Raw genomic sequence first — 21,764 nt, forward strand, 5'->3', positions numbered from 1 at the left:
AAAAAAAGGAAAGAGGGACTCCCCTGGTGGTGCAGCGGTTGAGCACTGGGCTGCGAAGCTGCCCGCAGCCTCTGCAGCTCCGGTTCGAACCCCAGCCCCCCGCGAGGGTCCCACATGGCGCGCAGACCCCTCCTGCAGCGCCCACTGCTCCCCTCAGCCGTGTACTTCGGTCCTTCTGCCTGCTCCGCTCCCCGCTCTGGCTCTGGTGAATTCTCTCGCCCTCTCGTGCTTCTGTCTGTACCCAGTGCTTGTATAAGTAAATAAATAAATCTTAAAAAAAAAATTAGGAAAAAAAAAGAGCTGGGGTACAGGCCAGAGGCGCTGGAGGGTGAGAGGATTCACCAGAGACAGAGTGGGGAGCAGAACGGGCAGATGGACCGAAAGCACTGCTGAGGGGAGCAGCGGGGAGACAGGAGAGGTCTGCCACGCCATGTGGGAATCTCCCTGGCCGGCCGGGAATGGAACCCACACTGCAGAGGCTGCGGACAGCTTCACAGCGCTGCATTCAACCCTCCGCGCCACCGGGGAGCCCCCATAATCATTCATCTTAAGCCATTTTACTATGGACCTGATTTATTTAATTAAACAGTTTCTCAACAGGATGGTGTTTCCCTGGAGGTGGTGGGCCTTGTGTGGGGAGCGTGCCCTGGTGAGGTCTTATACTTGCTTTGGTTTGTTTCTAGTTAGTCTATCTATGAGCTAGTAGGTTTTTTTTTTTCTGTTTGCCCAAATTTCAATTTGGTTGTTTATTCATGAATAAGGTTTTGGGTTTTTTTGCACTACCTTCTCTTTACATTTCAAACAAAGCAAAATGTTTTTTATGCCCTTAATGCAGTGCTGTCATAGGGAAATGTGATTCTTTTCCTTTGCAAGACAAGGTAAAATTACCAGTTTTGTAAAATTGCAGCCGCCTCCGGCTGGTTGGCTTAGTGAGCCGCTGGTCAGGCTGGCGTCCACTGTGGATGCAAAGGGTCCTGCTGCCCAGTGTCTGCTGGGGCGTGGCGAGAGTCCAGAGGGTCTGCTGGGCATCGTGGTGGTGGAGACCCCTGAGGCACCTGTGGGTGCTGGCCGGCCGGCGGGGGCTGTGGGTCCACTCCACCGCTCCAGGCTGCAGTGGGCAGCAGAGGTGCCAGGCTGTGCACAGCCATGCTCCCCCTTTGCTCCAGATGCAGCAGCCCTGTGGGCCACTCCAGGGCTACCCGGGAGCGGAGATGCCATGGGCCGTCCAGGAGCAGAGGCCCTGGCCGTCAGCTCTGAGCACCGTCCACGCCCAAGGTGCTGACTCTATGATTTCCTTTCAGAGAAGGACCAGAGATGACACCTGGAAAGCAGACGAGCTCAGGAGGCACCTGGTGGTGGGTGACAACTGTCATGTGTGTGGCGGGGCTGCTCGGGGAGGACGGTCCCTGCAGCCTTCCCCCTTAGCCCCCAGCTGGCTCCCAGCGCCTGGGTTGGACACTTTGGTTAGGAGCTGGGGGGGATGGTGGCCCCCAGCCTGGCCCTCTGGCTCTGTCCGTTTCTATCGAGTTCAGATTCAGGTTCTGTGTGTCTGCCCCTGCAGGTGTGTCTGCCCCTGTGGGTGCTTGGGGGATGTCTGTATGAAGAGGGACTTGGGGCTGAGATGGCGACCCCCTTGGGGTTCCATAACGCGCCTGCTCTCTCAGTGGGACCAGTGTCTCAGCTTTCAGAGGCTGCCCTGGCTTCCTTTGTCTTCTGCACCCAGTGCTGCTCCGGGCTTGCCTGGCCTGCTGGGGGACTTGGCACGCGGCCCAGTGGCCAGCACAGAGGTGACCCCACTCTGCGGGTCCCGGCTGTAGGCTGGTGGCACGTGCTGCCAGGACCTGGGCGCGAGGAGGGCAATGTGGGGCGGGACAGCCAGCCGGGCCCCTTCCTCCCCTGCAGGGCGCACTGGCAGGGGCCGCCAGGGACGAGAAGAAGCCCCGGGAGAAGAAGCTGCGCAGGGAGGCAGAGCCCGACGTTCCCGACGGCAGGGAGCGGGCCCGGGACCCCTCGCGGGACCCCGCGCCCCGCGACAGGACGGTGGAGCGGGCTGGCCAGCCCTCCCGCGAGCACCTCCGTGGGGACAGAGACAGAGACAAGCCCAAGGAGAGGAGGAAGGACGGCAGGGAGCGGGACAGGGAGAGGACCAGGGACAAGGCCCGCGAGGCGGAAGCGGACAAGGCGCAGAGCCGCGGGAAGGAGCGCGAGCGCAGGCCCAGGAAGGAGGAGCCGCGGCCCCACCACACGCCCGGCCGCCCGCCCGAGCACCGCGCCCCTGCAGGTGCGCCCCCGCGCCCCACCCTCCCCTGCACCCGTCCCTGTCCCCCCCCAGGGCCACGGGTCCCAGCGGCCTCTTGGGGATGGCCCTGGGCGCTGTGCGCCCTCTGGGGTCAGGTGAGTGCGGCCTGGCCTGGCCGGGCGGGTCCTCTCTGGTCGCGGGGGTCTCACCCTGAGGCCGGCTCAGACTCGTGGCATCAGCTGGTCTCGACCCCGCGCTGCAGGTCAGCACGATGCTCCCACGAGAAGAATTGCTCCAGCGCTGCTCAGACGGATGTTTTCTTTAAGCAGCATTTTAATGCTATTCACCTTCAGTCCTGGGATTTGCAAGGAAACGGCGCATATTCCCCCTTCCCCCGTGGAGGATTCTTCACATTTTTTATTGGCCAGACAGTGCGTGACGCTTACAAAAACTTCAAACTAGCCAGTGTCACCAGAAAGGGAGGCGCAGGAGACAGGCGGAGGAGGGGTGGGGGTGACCCCAGGTGGGTTTCCCGGGGTAGGATTGCGGGGTGACGGGCCGCGGCTACGCGTCACAGTGCCGTGGCCACCGCCCGCTGCCTCTTCCTCCCACCTTTCATTCCTGAGAACTCTGTACTCCTGTTGGGCAGAGGCGTGTCCCGGCCGTGGACCTGTGCCTGCCCCTCCGCAGCTCCTGGCCCTGCCCTGTTCCTTGTGTCCTCCAGCCTCCTCGCCCTCGCGGCCGCCCCAGTTGTGTGGTTTTCGACGCCGTTTCTCTGGTCTCCCCCGACCCTCAGCCTGAATTCTGGGTTTCGTGTCCTCTGGTGCTTTGCTGTCTGATGACATGGTGCACTACACGCTATGCCATGGTGCTGCCGACCCGCCTCAGCCGCTGGCTGCGCCCCTCCCCTGCAGGGCTGGTCACCCCCACGTGGGCCTCAGCTCTGGGGAGGTGCGTGCCTGCCTGGCCCCTGTCTGCAGCTGCGCCCAGCGCCGCATGTGGCCTGCTGCGCCCAGGCTCCCGGGGCAGGGCTTGGGTCCGGTGTCTGAATTTGTTCTTTGGGATCAACTCTGAAATGTCCGTTCTCTTCATTTTAGGCCCAGTGACTTTTTCTGTGTGCACCCAGAGCGGAGGCCCAGCGTTTCGTTGGTGCCTGGTGCCGGGGTGTCCCCATACGGTGTGGGTCTCCAAGGGGTGGGGTGTGGGGCTCGGCATTGGGGGCTCTAAGGGGCAGGCCCTGGCGGTTTCCTCATGGCAGGGCCTTGCCAACCCCAGAGGGTGCAGGAGCCGGGGTGCCGGACTGGGAGGCCTGGCCCTGCCCCTTGCAGCTGGGCCCGGGGTTCTGGGGCTGAGGCCCACAGGTGGGCAACTGGAGCAGGGTGCGGCAGTGATGCTGGGCCTCCCTGGACAGCCCCTCGGGTCCGAAGCCTGGGTTGTGGGGTCCTGATGGAGGGTGTCTTCAGGCTGGACGCCTGCGCTCCCCGGCTGGGTAAGGGCAGCGTGGGGAGAGCGCCGAGGGTTGGGGACGCTGAGGTGTTTCCTTTCTCCAGCAGCGAAAGTGAGGATCGAAGAGAAGGAGAGACGAGACCAGGAGCCCGAGAGGGATGAAGAGCGAGCAAGGCGGTACCGGGAGCGGAAGGTGTGTGGGAGGGCGTGCGCATCCGGGAGTGCTGGGCTCGGGGCCCTCCTGGCGAGAGGGGTGGGGGGTGGGGGGTGGGGGGGGGCTGCCGCAGCTGCGGGGGTGGGCCCGGGGTCCCCACGGGGGCGGGACGCAGGCGGCCGTGGCCGGCTGAGCGTGGGCAGGAGGGGCGGTGGCATGGGCGCCCCGGAGACGGGTTGATGCAGCCCCAGCCCAGCGGGGGACAGAGGACCTGCCGCCCAGCTGGGCCACGTTGCCCCGCAGGCTCACTTGGTGGTGGGGGCCGGGCGGCTGCTGCGTGGGGCTGTGGCTTACCCCCTGGCCCCCAGCTGCAGTACGGGGACAGCAGAGACAACCCCCTCAAGTACTGGCTGTACAAGGAGGAAGGCGAGCGCAGGCATCACCGGCACCGAGAGCCCGACCGAGAGAGGAGGCACCGGGACAAGAGCAGCGCGAGGGAGAGGCGCGACAGGCACTCCTGGGAGCAGAGCGGCTCCTTCTCCGACAAGGAGGGCGACGAGCGGCACCGGGACAGGCGGCACCGGGACAGCCTCCGGCCCGACGAGGAGCCACGCCGCGGCGGGGAGAGGAGGGAGAAGCCTCGGAAGGAGGAGCACAGGAAGAGGGAGGCCACGGTATGGCTCTGAGGCGGCGTGGGCAGGGCTGCGCTGAGGTGGGCCCCTGGGGGGCTGCGCCCGGGTTGGGTCCCTGGGGGGCTGTGCCCGGGGTGGGTCCCTGGGGGGGCTGCGCCTGGAGCAGCCCGTCTTCCCCTCAAGCTGTGCGTTCCATGGGCATGTGTCCGAAATCTGTGCTAAGATCTGGCAACTTAGCGTTAGGGATGACGCGGCTGTTGTTGAGGTGGAAGGCTCAGCACTGTGTTTCAGACAGAATCGGTAGTTTTCAAACACAGAACGCTGAAAACTGCTGATGGCAAAGCCCGTTTCCTCCAGGTCGTTGGCGCTTGGCGCCCTCTCCCTGGTCCCCGGCCCCTGTCGGCCCCCACGCACCTGCTGTGCTGGGGGGTGGTGTCCATGCTCTGCGGCTTCCCGTGGGCCCCTTTTCAGGTGGGCGGTCTCCTGGGCCGGGGCCTGACCTGAGGGCGAGGTGGAGGCCCCTCAGCCAGAGCCGGTCCCGAGAGCTCGTCCTCTGCGAGCACGCATGTGCGTCTGTGCGTGAATATGTGTGTGCAATGTACGAATGCGTGCACCTGCATGTGTGCATGCCTGGGTGCGTACATGTGTGTCTTTCTGTGTCCACGTGTGCATGCGTGTCTGCATGTGTCTCTGCATACATGTGTGCGCGTCTCTCTACACATGTGCATGTGTTACTTGTGTGTGTGTGTGTGTGTGTGCGCGTGTGCGTCTGCCTGCGGCCTCCCTGGGTGGGTGGTGGCTCAGCTGAGGGGGTTGCGGCCTGAGGGCAGGGCTGGAGGCCTGGTGGGGTGGCGTGCAGACCTCTGGGGCTGCTCCTGACACAGCTCTGTCTCCCTGCTGCCCCGTGCCGCTCTCACGTCTTCTGGGCATGTGGTTCTCGTCCCTAGGCCTCCCCGGACCACGGGCGCTCAGGGTCTTCCTGTGCTGCCAACTTGAGCCAGGACCCATTTTCAGCTTCTTTGGGCCTGGACACAGGGAGTGGCCTGCGCTTGGGTTGGTCACATGTGGCGCCTGGGCCCTGTGTGGTCCTGCCCGGTATGCCGGGTGGCCCCAGGCTGAGCGTTTCCTCCAGCCGCAGGCTACCCTCTCGCTGTGCTGTTGGCAGGGCTGCTCCTGGCCTCCCATGTAAGCCACCGACCCACATGCAGTGATGTATAGTCTAACCGCCTAGCTGTATTTAAAAAAATTGACTTAATTGAGGGAAGAGTCGCTTTCCTGTGGGCTCATGGATCTGTGCCACCCTCATGTTTATTCATTCATTTAAAAAATTTTTAAAGAGATGTACTTATTTATGCATACAAGAGCTGGGGTACAGGCCAGAGATGTGGGGGGTGAGAGGATTTCCCACAGAGTGGGGAGCAGAGAAGGTGGATCCACTGAAACACACTGCTGAGGGGAGCAGTGGGGAGACAGGAGAGGTCTGCTGCGCCCTGTGGGCAGCTCCCTGGCTGGGATCGAACTCAGGCCACAGCAGTGACAGCCTGAGACTCCACCACCAGGCTCCAGGGAGGCCCCGCTTAGGTGCTCTGAGGTTAAGTGGTGCATGGAGCATGCGCCTGAGCTCACGGTCCGGCGTCTGGCTCGAGTTCGCAACACTTAGCTCACACCCCACGTGTGGGTGCTCTGGGGAGAGGTGGCGTGCATTTGCAGAGGGTGCTGACTCACGACGTCGCACTAATGAATGGTTTTGGGTCTTTTTGTTGCTAGAATGGTGAACACAGAAATCGGGGTACAAGCTCGAAGCGAGACGGGACTGGCGGCCAGTAAGAAGTGCATGTCTTTGCCCGGCTTCATGGGGCTGCCCGAGATGGGTGGGGCCTCCCCGCAGGCCTTGGGGGTCTGCACGTGAGCCTGAGCCTCGACCCTGCTGCTCACGCCAGGCATGACCCCAGCCCCACAGCGGCAGCCACTTGCCAGGCTGCGAGGGACGCCCTGCAGGGCCGGGCCCGGGCAAAGTGTGTCCTGCCCACTCACCTCCGCCAAGCCGCGACGTGCTGCGGCACCCCTGCCCCCACCCCCGGACAGGAGGTGGGCACTCTGGGGTGGCTGCAGTGCAGATGGGGTTCGCCTGGGGGTGCCAGCTGTGCTGATGAACCCCAATGTCAGCGTTGTGGGGCTCAGGGAGGACACGACGGGGCCACGAGTCAGCCCCCATTGTCTGTGGGCGCTCGGCGGGGTCTCGGTGACAGCACGCTGGGCAAGTCTCATGCGGATGAGGAGAACCCAGCACTTGCCTTCCTCAAATCCTTAACAAGCTCCTGAAAGGCTTACACCAGGGCCGGGCGCCTGGCCTCTGCCACAGGCCTGGGGGCGTCTTCCTCCTCTGCCTGCTTTAACCCGCAGTTAGGTTCTCACAGGAAGGAGTGAATGTGCAATTCCAAAGCCTTAATTATAGCTCCCACCTTACATATAAAGCCCGGCTTAAAAAGACCGTGCCGCAAGACAGCTTTCTTTTGGAAGCACAAACATGTCCACCATGACATTTTGGCTGATAACGCCGGGGGCTTGTGGGGCTCGTGGAGGGGTGCAGGTCTGCGTGGGCACAGAGGCCAATGCTCTGTCTTTCTGCTGAAGACAGGGGCCTGGGTCACTGGGTCACTGCTGAAATGGGCTGGTGTCTGCGCCTCCCAGGAGGCTTTGGATGTTGCCAGGCTCAGCAGTTCTTACGCCCAAATATTGGGGAGCGCCTGTGCCCAGCCGCAAAGTTGAATGAAGACTCAACAACGGAAGCGGAGTTTGACCCCGATCTTGTGCTTTCCAGGCATGCGGAGGGCTCGGCCAGCAGTGACAGGAAAGACCGAGACCCCAGGGGGAAGGTGAGCCCTTGGTGCTGCCTCTGTCACCGCAGGTCACTGCGCGGGGAGGCAGAGGCCCCAGCAGGTGCTGGGGAAGCCCTTTGGGGACCTGGGAAGCTGGCACGGGGCATCCTCGGGTGGTGGCTCAGGGCCGCCTGGCCTTGCAGCATGTGGGGGGCGGCGCAGCACCTGCCGGTGAGCGTCCTCCTGAGGCAGAGCAACTCCGAGCAAGCCCGCAGCGGCAGGGTGGCAGCGCCCAGCTCTGGGGAAGGGCAGCGCCGTGCTGACAGCAGTGGCGGGACAAAGGGGCAGAGCTGGAGCGGGAGAGAGGAGCCGTCAAGCAGGACAGCCATGTGGGCGACTGCAGTGGCCAGGGCCTTCCGTGGCCCCTCCACAGGGCCGGGCCAGCGCTCCCTGCAGAATCCCTGCGGCAGGGCCTCTGGGCCAGCGGCTCGTCTGGGCTCACAGCAGGGTCAGGCCTCCTCCGTGGGAGGGTAGCTGGGTGGGCCTGGCTGTACCCCACCACTCTGCTCTGCGTCCAGAAAGGTGGGGAGGAGTTGAGGGGACTGGGCAGGAAGCGACAGGATGATGCTGGAGCTCCTGTGGGTGGCCATTGCCTCCTCGGGCCGGCGCTGCAGAGAAGGGGGGCCAGCCCCGTGCTGGCGGCCGGTCGGGTGCCGGGTAGCCTGGCACCCATGTGGTGGGGGGCCTGGTCACACCTGCTGGCCTTTAAGACCCAGGCCATGGCCTTTGGGCAGCTCCAGAGATCAGGACCCAGCGCCTCAGGCAGGACTTGGAGGGTCCCTGCGCCAGCCCTGCAGGCGGGCGTGGTCCAGTGAGACCCCACGCAGGCCGCCAAGGGGTGGGATGACAGTTACAGAGGCGCCTCGGAAACTGCTTGCTAGCTTCCTGCTGTTCGGTCTTACTTGCAAGTTTGCATTCCTTAAATCATTTAGGTTAATATTTTAGTTTTATAAAATTCTTATATTTTTAAATTAACCCAGCAAATGAGAACACATTTTCCCAGCCTGTTTGCAGGATTCAAATTTATGATTGAATTTTCTGGTTACGCGCCTGACTTTCCCTGCAGGAAATCGAAAAGGAGGGCACGGAGGCAGAGAGGGCGGAGGCTGAGGAATGCATAGCAAGCTTCGAGGATGATTTTGAAGTATGTATAAAGTGAAAAATTACTGAAAAACTTGTTCTTAAAATCCTTTAGTTAGTTTTTTTCTCTTTTCTTACCCTTGATAATCCATAGCTGGTTTAGGTCTGTTGCCCAGAAAGGGGCGTATTTCTGCTTGTGATGTGATGCGGTCCACACCCTACAATGCAACCTGTAAACCTGTCTTCTGTGCCTGCATGTGTACAGTCCACGGTTTATGCACGTTACACTTTGCACGCTCGGCTCACAGGTGTGTGCACACCGCTGCCAGCAGCTTTCAGTGTGCAGAGTGCTGAGTGGCCGGCTAAGGCTTGGAGAGAGACGCGGCCGGCGCTCAGCTCGATGCGCAGGGAGCCTCCAGCCATCCCGGCTGCGGTGGGTCTCGCCCCACGCCGCAGTTCGCGTATGTAGCGCTTCTGAAAGCCCCACCCGCGTGGTTTGTAGGATTATGAAGATGACTTTGAGGTCTGTGATGGGGAGGACGACGACGACGGTGCTAATGAGCCGGAGCTCAAAGAGGACACTGAGGACCTTCCCCCGGCCAGAAAAAAGGAGATTCAAGAAATCCAGAAAGCTATTAACGCAGAGAACGAGAGGATCGGCGAGTTGTCTTCCAGGCTGCTGGGGAAGCAAGGTCCAGCAGAGCATGAGTGGGAGCCGGGGGCAGGTAGGTGGGCAGCCCTGGGTAGTAGGTGGGCGGGCCAGGGCAGGTGAGTGGCGTGGGCAGGCAGGTGGGCGGGCCCGGCCCAGCCCAGCCCAGCCCACGCGCCAGCCTGCCTGCCTGCCTGCCTGCCCCCGTGCAGTCTGGCCTGCAGCCGAGTCCCCGCAAGGGTGGCACCGAGTCCAGAGCCTTCTGTGAGGCGCCGCAGGGCCCCAGGCCCCACCGCGGCTCCTTGCGAGGTCGGGCTCAGCAGGGGCTATTTTAAAATTGTTTCCAGGGAACATAAAAAGTCATTGGGTGATAAAGCACCTTGTTACTTAGTAACTAGTACTCATGGCCAGCGGTTAATATACTGTAAGAATCCTGACGGTGGCTGCAAGACAGTGTCCTGCTGCTGAAGGTTGCAGGGCAGAGGCCGGGAGGGGCTGCCCCGGGGCCAGCCGGCCACGCCGCCCTGGCCTGTCACGCCGAGCTCAGCCCTAGACCGTGATTCCCCCATGGAGGCCGGCACTGGGCCGTGTCCACGGGGCCTCCTTGGCTTGCTTGTTGGGGGCTGCTGAGACGTGAGCAGGTTTTGTCCCCAAAGTTCCCGTTTATCTCTTCATCACTCGGTTCGCCTGATTTTCAAGGCCAGATGTACAGCCCCTCAGGGCCCTGTCTCGCTGGAGGGACGGTCACTCTGGTGGCCCTGGTCCCGCGGAGGGAGGCGAGTGTGTGCCCAGCTCTCCTGCGGCAGCTGTGACAGTTGCGCCTGAGAGACGCAGTGACTGGCCAGCGTCGCTTCGGCCCCCTGAGCCTCTGGGCTCTGTGCCCTCGCCTGTCACACCTGCCGGAGCTGTTCCCCAGGTGGCTGGGGCTGGTGGAGAAACACGTGTGCGTGTGACGTGTGTAAGTGCTGAAAGGGTCGGCCACACGGGAAATGCTGGCTTCTGGTGCTGTTTAACCCCTCCCTGCGCTGCTGGGAGCGCTCCTGGGCCCTCCCGTGGAGAGCGCGGCTGGTCCGTGTCCGCTGCCCAGCCAGCGTGTGTGCTCGCCTTCTGGCTGTAGGTACACGCAGCTTTGATGAGCAGCTTGTCCAGGCGCTGAGTTCTCCGGGGCACCCCTGCGGCAGCGGGCCCCGTGGTCCTTGGCGAGGCTTACCGAGCACGGGGCACCCTCAGGTCCTCCCTGGGCCTCCTCCTGCGACTTTGGATCCGGTGGCTGTTCTCACTTTTAACCTGCAACGGCGCTGAGCAGTCGTCTCTCGCTGTGCATGGAGTGCTTGGCAGCTGGCCGGCACTTTCCACAAACAGCCCCTCGAGTCTCCGAGTCCTGGGCGGGGGCCCCGGATGGTGCGGACTGGGTGCCCGCTGGTGTGGCGACTCCTCGGGGAGAGCCCAGACGCCCAGATCACGGCAGCGACTGAGCCAGCGGCTCTTCTGTTAAAAGAGCCGAGCACAGCAGTCCTGGGTGGTAGCGCTGTGCCGAGAAGGGGTGCGGCCCCCACGCAGGCCCTGCACAGCCAGCTCAGCTGGCGGGAGTCAGACGCAGGGGTGAGCCCCGCAGAGCCCGAGCTGCCCTGGGAGGATGGGTGACAGAGCCCGTCACTGGACTCGGGTCCGTGACCCTCACCACCGCCAGCTGTGTGGCTGGGCTCCGACCCCCGCCCGCCCGCTGTGGGCGCTCCTGGCCGGCCGCCCCTGCCGCAAGCCCCTCACCACACATTTTTGGGGGCGGGGGGAGCGTGGGACTCACCTCCCCGGTGTCACTTGCAGGTGTGGTGGCGTCACCGCGAGACTTGGCCTGGCGGTTGCCCGAGTTGGTCTGAAACGCCCTGGGGAGGCTTGTCCGGAACCTTTCTCAGGTTCCGCTTGTCTTCGCCTGGCTCTGCTCTCTGTGCTGAGCAGACGCCCGTTTCTAAAACTGGCCCACGTTCCGGCACAGGCGCAGACAGTTCCCCCTCCAGAGCTCCTGCTTGTGGGATTTTTGTGGATTTTGCCACCGCCTCGCATCGTCAGAAGAGCCGGACTCAGGCCCTCAAGCAAAAGTAGGTGCCGGCCGTGGGCCCTGAGCCGGACGCCCCCACCCCTAGAAGCAGCCTGTGCTCTGGCCGCCCTGCTGACTGGTGGCCCGAGGAGAAGGGAACAGGGCAGCGAAGGGCCTGCGAGGGGTGGGGCAGGGCGGCCAGCTGCTGAGGCAGGGCGGTCAGGCTCCAGGTCAGCCATGCTTGCCCTTCTGCCCGACCTGTCCCCACTGTGGACTTGGTGGCGATTTGGGGCCAGGGGCCGGCGGCAGGCAGCACGCCCAGGCCTGGTACCGGCCCCCACACACGTGTCTGCGGCCGGGCAGGAGGCCTCGAGGGCCGTCGGAGGGCCCCGGAGGGGTTGGGGTGAGCCCGCCAGGCCTGCAGCTTCAGCCAAGCTCTGCTCTGCAGCTGGCGGGTACCACGTGCGGCTGGTCTGGGGCGCCCCTGGGGCCCCACTCACTCGCGGGGCGGTGAGAGTGGAGTGCTTCGCCCTAGCGCACCCGCGGCTTCAGACCCCACAGGCGCCGCCGCCTTCGCTCTGGGCTCCGAGTCACGCCCGTCACGCCCCTCTTTCAAGGACGCGCAGCACAAAGCTGCTCCGGCTGGTCGACTTGGACTTCTCCTTCACTCTCGCCCTCCTGGACCTGCCGCCCGTGAGCGAGTATGACATGTACATCAGGAACTTCGGGAGGAAGAACACCAAGCAGGTCAGCGCAGGCGCTTCAAAGCCCCTGAGCGGGTGCAGGGAGGCCAGGCAGGGCTTCGGGGCTGGCCGGCGGGGTCCCCGGGCACAGTTGGGGCTCCTGGGAGGCCCAGCCGCCCTCCTGCCTGTCCTCACGCAGGGTTCCCCTGGGCAGCGTGGATCTGCCTCTCGCCCCTTCCTCCTGGAGCCCACCCTCCCCGCCCACCCCACCATGGCCACTGCGGCCCTGAGCCCTGTGTGCTGTCCCCAGCCCCCGCATATTTCTGGGGTGACGCCTGCAGCTAGCACCCACCTCCTGTCCCACTGACCTGGCCCTGTGTGAAGCTGCCTTCCTGGCACGTCCAGTGCGCTGCCCTCCAGAGGAAGAGGCCAGAGGTCAGGGGTGGCCCAAGAAGAGCCGAATAGATAAAACCTTAGGATGAGGGGAAGCAGCAGGCGCAGAGGGCGGGCCAGGCGGGCGCGTGAGGCGCCGGGACCCTAGTTGCAGTCGGCCCTGGGGCCCCGGCCCTGCCCCCCGATCCACCTCAAGCCTCGCCGGAGGCAGAACTGGCAAATAAAGACTTGAGGGCGGACCCCAGTGTCCTGGGGGCCTTTGTGCAACTGTCTTGATGTGGCTGGAAACACCTTTGGGACGAGGCTGGTGCCCCGGAGGCGCGGTCCTGACTGTGCTGCAGCCGCGGCGTGACCTGGCACTCGCAGAGCCAGACGCTGCCCTCGCTGAGCGGCCCGTCCTTTCGGTGAGGGGCAGCGGCTGACCCTGCGGCTCCATCCCAGGCCTACGTCCAGTGTAACGAGGACAGCGTGGAGAGAGACGCCCAGACCGAGGAGGTGGAGACCCGGTCGGTGTGGACGCAGCACCCCGGGGAAGGCGCCGCCGTGTGTGGGGGTAGGCAGCCGGGCTCGGCTCTCCCCGGTGGGGGGACGGAGACGCCCAGAATTTGCTAAGGACCGAGCCTGAGCCTATGTCTGTGCTCCGCTAACGCGGGCCTGCGCTGGCCCGGCTGCCGCTCCCCCTCCTCGGGTGCCCGCCCCGGAGAGCCCCGGTCCCAGCTGGCGCCCGATGGCTGCCCTGCAGGCTCCTGCCCGCTGTCCTGTGGCGCCGCTTTTCGCCGTGGACCAGACGCTGCATCGCTGGCAGGTCTGACGCCCGTGCATTTCCAGGTGGCGAGAGTGGAGATGCGCTGGACGCCACGGCTGCCCCCAAGATCGACACGCCCCGGCTGGCGGCCTTCCTGCGAGCGGCCTGCCAGGTGCCCGCCCCGGCTGCCCCAGCCCGCCCCGGCCGCCTTGACCCGCCAGTGTCTCGGGCGGCTCCAGGACACTGGCCTTTCCCCACGAGTGCAGGCGGGCTGCCCAAGGGGTCGCGCTGGTAGGGGGTCCCCGTCCCTGCGCGAGGCCCCCAGGGCCTCCCCCCATGTCCGCCTTCCGTGCCCTCGCAGGAGAGGCCGTCAGGGCTCTTCACCGTTGACGCCGCATCTCTCTGGACGTCTCTGGGTCTGAGTGAGCCACGGCCTCCCCTGCCGGAGTCAGCCTGGCGGGGGCCGTCCGCTGGGGGCACAGTGGGGGCTGGACACTCAGGCTGCTGCTGTCCTGCCCCCAGGTGGTGGCGGTGCTGCTGGAGGAGGACCGCATGGCCGTGGCCGGAGAGCCCGACTGGAGCCCAGGGGCCCACACGCTGCCCCTCAGTGACAGCTCCTCGGCGCTGAACACCAGCCTGCCCTTCCTGCAGGGTGAGGCCGCCTTCCCCACCTCGCGGGGTCTCCGGGAGCCAGGGCATCCCCCTGCCCGCCGCGCGCCTGCTCGAGTCCTTGGCCTCCTGGAGGGGCTCGGCAGCGGGCAGGGGTCAGAGGGGCTGGGCCTGGGCGGCTCCCGCCCACCTGCCTCTATGGGGGCCTCGGGGGGCTGTGGGTGGAGGCCAGGCTGGAGGCGGCACAGCGCAACCCTGCGGCCAGGGCTGCGTGGAGGTGGTGCCCCAGTGGGGGGCCATTGGCGCCATGCTATGGGGATGCATGTGCCAGGCTTGCTCCGGGGCCTCACTGCCTGGTCCCTATGCGTCCCAGGCCTGTGCAGGCTGCGCCCCCCAGGTCCGACGCAGGTCGGGGTCTGGCACTGCTGGGGAGTCGCCGTGGGCTGCCCTGTCCTGCAGTGGCCCGAGGCCAGTGTGCTCTGCTGCGGGCAGACGGCTGGCCGTGGTGGGCCAGGCCCTGGGGGAGCTGGGGTGCGAGCGCCTGACCCTCCTGGCTCCCTGCCCACTGGACCATTCTCCTCCCTGCAGGTCGGGCCGTGCGCTGCCTGCACGCCTCTCCCGTCCAGCGGCAGACGGTGGTGTCCGTGCATGGCCCGGCCCCTGGCATGCCCGCACAGCCGCTGGACAGCCGGTGCCTGCTGTGCGTGTGGGACGTCTGGCAGCCGTCTGCACCCCAGAAGGTCCTCGTGTGTGAGTCGCAGGTACAGCCGGCGCAGTCGGGGCCACCTCTGCGTGGGCCAGGGCTGGGTCTCGCTGGGTTTGATGTGCATCTGGTCCTTCTTGGTCCAGTGCTTTTGGGTGGGGAGCTGTGAGGACAGTGATCGTGACAGCGTCGGTGGGGCTTGAAGCGGTGGGAGGCTGCCAGGCCTGGGGAGGTCGAGCTCCACGGGGGGCACAGGGCAGTGGCCTGGCTCCTCCAGCCGCGTGTCCCTCAGGTGACCTGCTGTTGCGTCAGCCCCTCCACGGCCTTCCTGCTGTTCGCGGGCACGGAGCATGGCTCAGTGCTCGTGTGGGACCTCAGGGAGGACGCGCGGCTGCACCGCTTCTTGCGGCTGGACGATGGCTTCTGGACCCTGCGGACGGCCACGTTCTCCACCGGTCAGTGCCCTGCGCCGTCTGGCATGTGAGCAGCCATGGCGTCCATTTGCTGCCCTTGTCCCCGGAGTTGCAGGGGGACGTGTGTTGTGGGCTCCACACATGTGTGGGGTCAGGGATGCGGGCAGCTGGTGTGTCCTTGAGGGCCCTGGGGCTCTGGGAAGCTGGCAGGGCTCAGGCGCGAGGAGCTGGCTGCCCTCAGGCCCGACGGCCAGCCCTGCCTGCCCGCATTGGCCCCGAGTCCTTTCCCATGGGCCACGAGGACTCCTTGGGTGTCTGTGGTCCGAGTTCCAAGCATGGCCATGCTGTGGGTGACTGACTGACCTCGGCAGGTGGGCATCCTGCCGCTCACCCCCAGGGTCCTCGAGAAGCCCCCGCCAGCCCCGCTCTCCCGCGCTTGGTCCTGTACCACGGCCAACGTCCCTCGAGTCTGGCAGCTTGACGAGCGAGGACGTGTCTCAGTGTGGTCACCCTCTTCACAGCCCACCTGGCTGCTGTCCCGCACGGGCTCCACCGCTTTGCCTTCTGCTGTTTCCGCAGCGACGCGAGCCCCGCTCTGCGTCTCCCCGTGTCTCTGCCGCCCACATACATACACTAGTGCACGGGCACACACATGAGTGCAAATGCCCAAGCACGCACGAGTGCACCCCCACACTCATGCACACATACACACACACACACATGCACGCTCACACACACCAGCACGCACACACACACACCAGCACACGTGTGAGCACACGCATGCCTGTACGCGGACGTGTCTCGGGAGGGGTGAGCGCCTGGGTCTGGGGCCTGGCCGGAGCTGGCGGTGGTGCTGCGGGACCGGGAAGGCGCGGTGGGCACAGGGTCTCGTGCGCACAGAGACAGGAACAGGGCCAGCCTGGCCGGTCCACTCCTGGTCTTGCGGAGGTTTGACCCTGCAGCCGCCCGAGCAGCCCTGGGGGCCCACTCTGCGGCAGGCACCTGTACTTGAGGCAAACAGAAAAGCCGTTCAGGGACCCTGATGGGCAGGACCGAGTGGACAGTCTGCAGCCCCTGTGGTCAGGACCGGCGACCGCCCAGGCACGTTCAGCCTCGCGGGGCATGCAGGTGCCGGGCCCAGCTGCAGCCCCAGCCGGCGTGTGGGTGGCGCTGGGGTGTTCACAGCCTGGGGTGCGGCCGCCTCTCTTCTGCGTGCGCCACGTGGGCCTCCACGGGCAGACCCAGTGCCAGGCCTTGGCTTTGTCCCGGGCATCCTGCCGCGTGGGCCGTGGGGCCCAGAGCCCGGCCCCCAGAGGCTGCTCCAGTGGCCCAGGCCCTCTGCCCGCTCCACCAGCACGTGTCCACTGTACGTGCCCTATGCCCCTCCTCGCGGCCCCACGGGAAGAGCGGCCCCTCCTCCCTCCCTCACTGAGCCCCACCCTTTGGGGGGCGACGCCCCTGCTGCTGGGGTGGACAAGCCTGGGGTGCTGCCGGAATCTGCCCTTGCAGCCGCTGCGCCTGGCCCTGACCTGCCCGACACCTCCTGGCCCCATGGGAAGGTCTCCCCCCACGCCTGCCCACCACGTCTGCCCCGGGACACGCGCCTTCCCTTATTTCTTTCCAGATTTGGCGCCGACTCCCATTCCTTGCCGGGTCTTTCTGTCTCTCTGGTCTGGGTTTCTGATGTGGGTGTTTTTCGTTGTTTGTTGTCTTGAAATGCACCTGAACGCCTTCACGGGCGAGCAGCCGGGCGCGGACGCCGGTCAGCTTCCTTCTTGTTTCGGGGAAGATTTTCACACAGTGGGTCTTCGGTTTGCACGTCCTCTTCCCACGTTGCCCTGTGGCCCTGGGCCTCTCCTGTGTCCAGTCGTGTGGATGGCATCTGGGGAGGGCATGCTGCCTGTGCAGTCCCCTCTTGGCTGAGCCCCCTCCTGTGCACTTCCAGCCGGAGCGGCCCCGGGCCTGTGCTCGAAGCAGAGTCCCCACCAGAGGGGGCGTCTGGGCAGCCTCAACCCTGAGGCTCCCTCTCAGTGGGGAGCCCTGACCCCTCCCTCAGACTCGAAGCCCCAGCGTTGCTTCTCTCCTTCCAGTCGGGGGTCCGTGGCTGCTGTTTGCAGTCGTGTGAAAGCGGCCCCACGGCTCAGAGGGTCCCACACCTGAAGGGGAACCACGGCTGGGGGTCCCATGCTGTGGTGCGGGTGTGGGGTGGTGGGGAGCTGTCTGTCCGTCTGTCCCTGTGCCTGGCTCGCTGCTGACGGTGAGGCCTGTGCTTGAACTCCAGATGGCGTCCTGACACCCGTGAACCACCGAAGTCCCCTGCAGGCCATCGAACCCGTGTCCACGTCCGTCTACAAAAAGCAGAGTTTCATCCTCTCTCCCTTTTCCCCGCGAGAAGGTGAGCGCCCCCCTCCCAGCGCCCCGGCGGCCCCGCGCGGCTCCGTGCAGCCCGGCCTTCTTGTTCTCCTCAGAGATGTCAGGCTTGTCCTTCCATGTTGCATCCCTGGACGAAAGCGGTGTCCTCAACGTGTGGGTGAGTGGGGCTCGCCGGGTGCCCCGGTGCTGGGTGGACACGGGTCGTGGCCTGGGAGGGTGCGGCACCGAGGTGCAGGCGCCGGGCCCCAGGTGTGTCAGGTCATTCTGAAGCCACCGTGCTGGCCTTTCCCCGGGGCCAGTGCTGGGTGCTAGTGAGCGGCCATGCTCGTGTCCTGTTTCCAGGTGGTGGTTGAATTGCCCAGGGCAGACGCCGCGGGGTCGACAAGCGACTTAGGTAACTGTTACAGAGAAAAACTAATTTAATCCTTGTTTTCTAAAGTGAACAGAGGCCACAGGCCTGGCGGCGGCCTTGAAGAGCAGGTTGTCTGGGGGCCAAGGGGAGGCCATGCGGTCCCCATGGGCCCTGTGTCCAGCTGAGCCTGGGCTGGCCGCTGTCTGGGCGACCCTCTGTCCTGCAGGTGGCATAGGGTGTCCTGGGGGCACCCCGGGGTCTCCTGTGCGCCGTGCTGGCCTCGAGCCTGTCGCTGTGGGGTCAGCCTGGTCGCAGGTCCTGAGGCGCGTCGGCTGCCCGAGCCTTGCCGGAGTAGATGTGGCTGCTCACTGTCCGGTGTGGTGTCGGGTCCTAAGCGGGCCCTGGGTCCTACTGGGCTTGGTTTCCCGCTCGCTGCAGCCGCCTGCCCCGGGGACTGGCCCCCGCTGAGCTGTGCCCTGGGCGGGCCCCTGGGTGGGGCCAGCAGGAAACAGGGTGGCAGTGACCCGCACCTGAGCCCGCAGAGTCGGGTGCTGGCATTGGGCCGAGACCCCTAGAGGCCATGGCCTCGGCCCTGCCTGGGCCGTGAGGGATCCAGTTAGAATGAACTGCCTCTCGCTGCTGAGCCCTCTGCACAAGGATCCCGGGAACACTGCGGGCCTGGCACGGCGTGGTGGCGGGGGGAGGGGGGGCGGCTCTGCTGGACTCACGGTGCGGCCTGGGTGGCTGTGTCTCGCCTGCTCTCCCCTGCCCACGCAGAGCCCCCCCATGCCTCTGGTTCGGTGGCAGCTGTGGCCCAGGCAGCACCTGGCAGGTCTGGGCCTCGGTGCCATGTGTCCGGTCCCCACGTGCAGGGTCAGGCCAAAGAGGGAGACCAGTGAGTTGGCCGGTGGGAGCCATGGCCCCGGGGCAGCCCCAGCCGAGGTCGCAGGCGGGGAGGCCACTCCACGCGGGCCCTCAGCTCACCAGACCTGGACACTAGGAGCTCCCTGCCGCCCACCCCCGCTCCTCCCCCCCGCCGCCTGCGGCTGCAGCGCCCTGACCAGGGTGGCCCCAGCGACCAGCTTTCGGCCCCAGAGCCGCTGCGCCTGGTGTGCTCAGGGCCTGGTCTCTGTCTGCAGGTCTGATCCCTGGAGGGAGGATCAAACTCGTCCACAGCGCCGCAATCCAGCTGAGTGACAGGTCAGCCGCCCCAAGGCCTGCCTGGCCTCGTGGCACTGCGGTGGTGGGGCACAGCGGAGGCCAGGGACCCTCGAGCACCCTGTCATGGTGGACCGCGGGGCGCCGTCGCTGTGCTTGGCCGCAGGCTCCTGGTCACAGACATACTCGGCGCCAGGGAAATGCCCACAGCTGTGAAGCGTGGCCTTCTGCGGAGAGGAAACCCCAGACGCCAGGGCTCAGCTTGGAAGTGCAGGCGGCTCCGGGCTGTGTGTGGGGGGCTGGGCGGTCAGCCCGGCCTTAGGGGCCCCGCCCGCCTGGGCAGGAGCCGGAGCGGAGGCCGCGGGCACACATTGGCCCCTGCCCAGGCGGGGCCTGTTCCGGTGCCACCCGGGGGCTGGGGACTCGAGGTCCCACTGCCGTTGGGGGCCGGGGCTGGGGAGCCAGAGGCTGCGGGTCGGGCCGCAAGGGGCCTCCACTTGGGGGCTCAGGTCCCTGAGGGAGCCCGGGGGTCACCCAGGCTGCAGGCATCTGGGTCCCCTCATTGCCGTGGCACGGGGGTGGTGCGGAGTGGAAGCGACCTCAGGACCGAGGTGGGAACCAGGCAGAGTGGAGATTCGCCGCCGCTGCCCCCGTAGCCTCACGCTGCTGCTCTTCCAGCCTCTCCCGCGGGGCCCTGGAGTCCTGGGGAACCCTGCAGACGCTGACCGTCAAGTTCTCGCCCTCCGACCCCAACCACTTCGTCGTCGGCACCGACGTGGTCAGTCTGGCTTTGGGTTTCTCCTGGTGTGCCCGGTGCGTGGCGGTCAGCCCTCGGGTGACGCAGACCCTGCCTGCCTCGCTGCAGGGCCTCGTCGGCCATGGCACCCGGCAGGACGTGGGCGCGTCCCCCCGGCTGTTCAAGCCCCGGCAGCCAGGCGCGCGGCCAGTGAGGGTCAACGCCATCGACTTCTCGCCCTTCGGAGAGCCGGTGTTCCTGGTACGTCTGCGCCCAAGTGCCGGTCGGGGTGAAGGTGTTCCCTGCTCCGGGGGCGTCTGGCAGGGCCTGTGGGGTCCCCTAGGGGCTGGTCTTTGCCCAGGTCTCTGGGGTCCATGAGGGAGGAACAGGATGTGGCAACAGACTGAACAGCCGCTGGCGATGTGGCCGCTGGGTGACCCCGAGCAGCGCTCCACTTGGGTGGACAGACGTCCATGCCCGTCAGTGACCCCCGCATAGCCAGAAGGAGAGTCGCTGAGGGTCTGGTGCTGAGCTGCCTCCGTGGGCAGTGCTGGGCCGTGGCAGAGGGTGCCGCCCTGTGCGGGCCAGGCGGGCTGCAGCCCAGAGGCCACTCCTCCCAGCGCAGGTCAGCCCGGCCCCGCACGCTCTCCCGGCCTGCGGGTGTGGAAGCTGCTGCCGCCTTCAAGCCTGCCTGGTTTTGTTTAGGGGAGGGACACGGGGCGGCATCTGGGTCCCCTCGAGAGTGGACAGTGTGCCCCGGGTGGGGGCCTGAGGACCCCCAGGTCAGTCTGGGTGGGCTGCTGTAAGGGAGGAGAGAAGGCGGGAGACTGGACTTTACGCACGGCTGAATGGCACAGTGACCGTTAGGGGTCACCCCACGCTGGAGGCGCTTGCCCGGACGGCACTTGCCTGGACCACCCTCTGCTGGGTCATCTTGACACGTTCCCCGCCCCACTGGGAGGACGATACTGTGTCAGCGCCATTCATGGGGCTGTCTCGGATGGGGCCTCCATCAGCCTGGATGCCAGCCGGTGGCCAGCGTGCGGCCAGCGGCCAGTCTGAGAGGCGAGGTGCTCGAGTGGGAGCCGCGGGCTGGTGGAGGCGTGAGTGGGGAGGGCAGCCTGTCGGGGGGCAGCTCCCCGCTGCGCACACGCTGCGAGGAGTGTGTGTAGGTCACAGACGACGTTACAAAAACGTGCGTCTGTGGCGCGGCTCCTGGAGCCGAGTGACCGTGGCTGTGCTCTGGCCCCAGGCTGGCTGTTCCGACGGGAGCGTCCGCCTGCACCGGCTGGCCGCCCAGCGCCCGCTCCTGCAGTGGGATGGCAGCACGGGTGGCCGCGCCGTCACTGGCCTGCACTGGTCCCGCACGCGGCCGGCTGTGTTCCTGGTGCAGGATGATGCGTCCTGCATTTACGTTTGGGACCTCCTGGCAAGTGACCTGGGCCCCGTGGCCAAGCAGCCCGTCTCTCCAGACAGGTCAGTGGACATGGGGGCAGGGCCACAAACAAGGGGAAGCCGCCTCCAGGTGTGTTCAGGCCCTGGGCGGCCCGGAGAGCGCGGGGCAGCATGGGGCGCGCATCCCCCCCACCTCCCACCCCACAGGCCCGGAGACGTGGCATCTGGGTGAGGGGCAGTAGCTGCTCGGGTGTCTGAGCGGGAGTCAGGCTGGGCCTGAGCAGAGGACCATGGGGGCGTGAAGGACCCACACATGGGCACCTCGCTGCCCTTCGCCCAGGGTGGGGTGAGGACCAAGGCGGGGGGGCTGGCTGGAACCCGCAGGCGCCCTCAGTGGGAACGACCTTGCGGTCCTCCGCCCAGCAGGCCCCTGACCACAGAGATGCGCCCCACACCAGCCTCTGGTGGCGCACTCACTGCCGGCCCGGTATTCCCACCCATCACCCCCCAAGACGGGGCCACCCTCCCCCATCACCCCTCCCTGCCCCCCCCCACTCTCGCACCCCACCCCCCGCTCCCAGACTGGGCCGCCCACCCCGTGTGCTTACTCCCCGCAGGCTGGTGGCCATGGCCGTCCTGGGAGAGCCCGACAGGGCCGGGGGCAGTTTCCTGGCCCTGGTGCTGGCCAGAGCCTCCGGCAGCGTGGACGTCCAGTACCTGAAGAGGCAGTGGGCAGTGCCGGTGGGGGACGAGCAGCAGCAGCTGCAGCGAGTGCTGCGGGAGGCACTATAGGAGGTGCCGGCGCTGGTGGGCCGGCCCCTGTTCTGTATATAACGTTTTACAACAAAGCCACTTCAATAAATGACTATTTTTGGATGGACGCAAACATCTCTGCGTGTCCTGCATCTTCTGGAACATTTCTCCTTATTTCGGACTTTAAAACATGGCCCTATTTATTACCAGATTTAAATAACTGGCCGGGAAGGTGTGGTCAGCCCTCCGTCGGGCCTTGTCCCTCGAGACTCGCATCTCTTCTGCAGCTATTGGCCCCGGGCAGGGCATCTGACAGCGCGGCCCCGGGATCACCCAG

The 21,764-nt window shown here is 65.8% G+C and overlaps 1 protein-coding gene across 1 annotated transcript; it reads left to right on the plus strand.

Moving 5' to 3' along the window:
• Positions 1–1,286: 1,286 nt before the first annotated feature.
• On the plus strand, positions 1,287–21,466 carry DYNC2I1 (dynein 2 intermediate chain 1; the record flags this gene model as incomplete). The annotated part of the gene is made up of 23 exons (XM_084230757.1): positions 1,287–1,355; positions 1,903–2,281; positions 3,793–3,878; positions 4,208–4,513; positions 6,239–6,294; positions 7,293–7,347; positions 8,417–8,494; positions 8,933–9,155; positions 11,073–11,175; positions 11,732–11,861; positions 12,632–12,743; positions 13,019–13,107; positions 13,458–13,587; positions 14,133–14,305; positions 14,540–14,702; positions 16,942–17,055; positions 17,129–17,190; positions 17,376–17,427; positions 18,525–18,585; positions 19,222–19,321; positions 19,409–19,540; positions 20,532–20,755; positions 21,292–21,466. 23 exons carry the CDS (start codon positions 1,287–1,289, stop codon positions 21,464–21,466), a joined length of 3,072 nt encoding a protein of 1,023 aa, XP_084086883.1.
• Positions 21,467–21,764: the final 298 nt, after the last annotated feature.

This window comes from Talpa europaea (genome assembly GCF_964194135.1).
Source record: "Talpa europaea genome assembly, chromosome: 3".
Lineage (NCBI taxonomy): Eukaryota > Metazoa > Chordata > Mammalia > Eulipotyphla > Talpidae > Talpa > Talpa europaea.